The sequence below is a fragment of the Condylura cristata genome, unplaced genomic scaffold, assembly GCF_000260355.1.
Source record: "Condylura cristata isolate star-nosed mole 26May11 unplaced genomic scaffold, ConCri1.0 scaffold00006, whole genome shotgun sequence".
NCBI lineage: Eukaryota > Metazoa > Chordata > Mammalia > Eulipotyphla > Talpidae > Condylura > Condylura cristata.
The window spans coordinates 2,824,804-2,825,742 of NW_004567107.1; the positions used below are offsets into that span (position 1 = coordinate 2,824,804).

General features: G+C 70.3%; 1 protein-coding gene across 1 annotated transcript in view; it reads left to right on the forward strand.

Moving 5' to 3' along the window:
- FIBCD1 (fibrinogen C domain containing 1) overlaps positions 1–939 on the forward strand; it is a gene marked incomplete at its 3' end in the record, with an annotated part of 20,693 nt that extends 19,754 nt beyond the window's left edge. Inside the window, exons 6-7 of the mRNA XM_004677877.1 lie at positions 110–289; positions 710–939. Of these exons, the coding sequence (XP_004677934.1) occupies positions 110–289; positions 710–939 (410 nt within the window). The remainder of the gene's footprint in view (positions 1–109; positions 290–709) is intronic.

A 939-nucleotide genomic window follows, 5' to 3' on the forward strand; every position in this document is an offset into this window, starting at 1 on the left:
CGAGCACGGCGGCCTCAGCGGCGCGGCCCTCCGCTGCCGAGACCTCCACCGGGCTACACGCGCGCTTCTCCTGCTCCTAACCCCTCGTGCCTGCTCCGCCCCTCTCCAGGCCTCAAGAGGATCCACGCCCTGAGCACGCAGGCCGCCTACGAGCTGCACGTGGACCTGCAGGACTTCGACAACGGCACGGCCTACGCCCGCTACGGGCGCTTCAGCGTGGGCTTGTTCTCCGTGGACCCCGAGGAGGACGGGTACCCGCTCACCGTGGCCGACTACTCAGGCACCGCAGGTGGGGCCCGGGGGGCCGGGGGGCCGGGGGGCGGGCGGGGGGTGCAGAGGAGGCCTGCAGGTGAGTGCGCTGGCCCCCGGCGTCGGGAGCCAAGCTCTCGCCTCCAGCTGCAAGGCCCGCCCAGGGGTGGCCATTTTGAGAGGAAAGTGAGCCCAGAGCCAGGAATCGGGACACTGGGTTTGGGCTCCGCTGGACTCTGAAGGGGGGCTCCGACACTTGGCTCCTCCTCGCAAGGCAAGAAAGCAAGGAAAGGGGGCCTTGAGAAAGCGGGGGGGCAATGAGCGCGAACGCCTAGTCCCGGCGCAACCAGCCCTACGCGCGCGAGCCGGGCCCAGGCGTCCGCCGCCGGTGTCCAGGGCGCGGGCTCCCACTGCGCACACGCGCGGCTGTGCCCTGAGCCCACCCCCGCGCGCCCCGCAGGGGACTCTCTCCTGAAGCACAGCGGCATGAGATTCACCACCAAGGACCGCGACAGTGACCACTCGGAGAACAACTGTGCCGCCTTCTACCGCGGCGCCTGGTGGTACCGCAACTGCCACACGTCCAACCTCAACGGCCAGTACCTGCGCGGCGCGCACGCCTCCTACGCCGACGGCGTCGAGTGGTCCTCCTGGACCGGCTGGCAGTACTCGCTCAAGTTCTCGGAGATG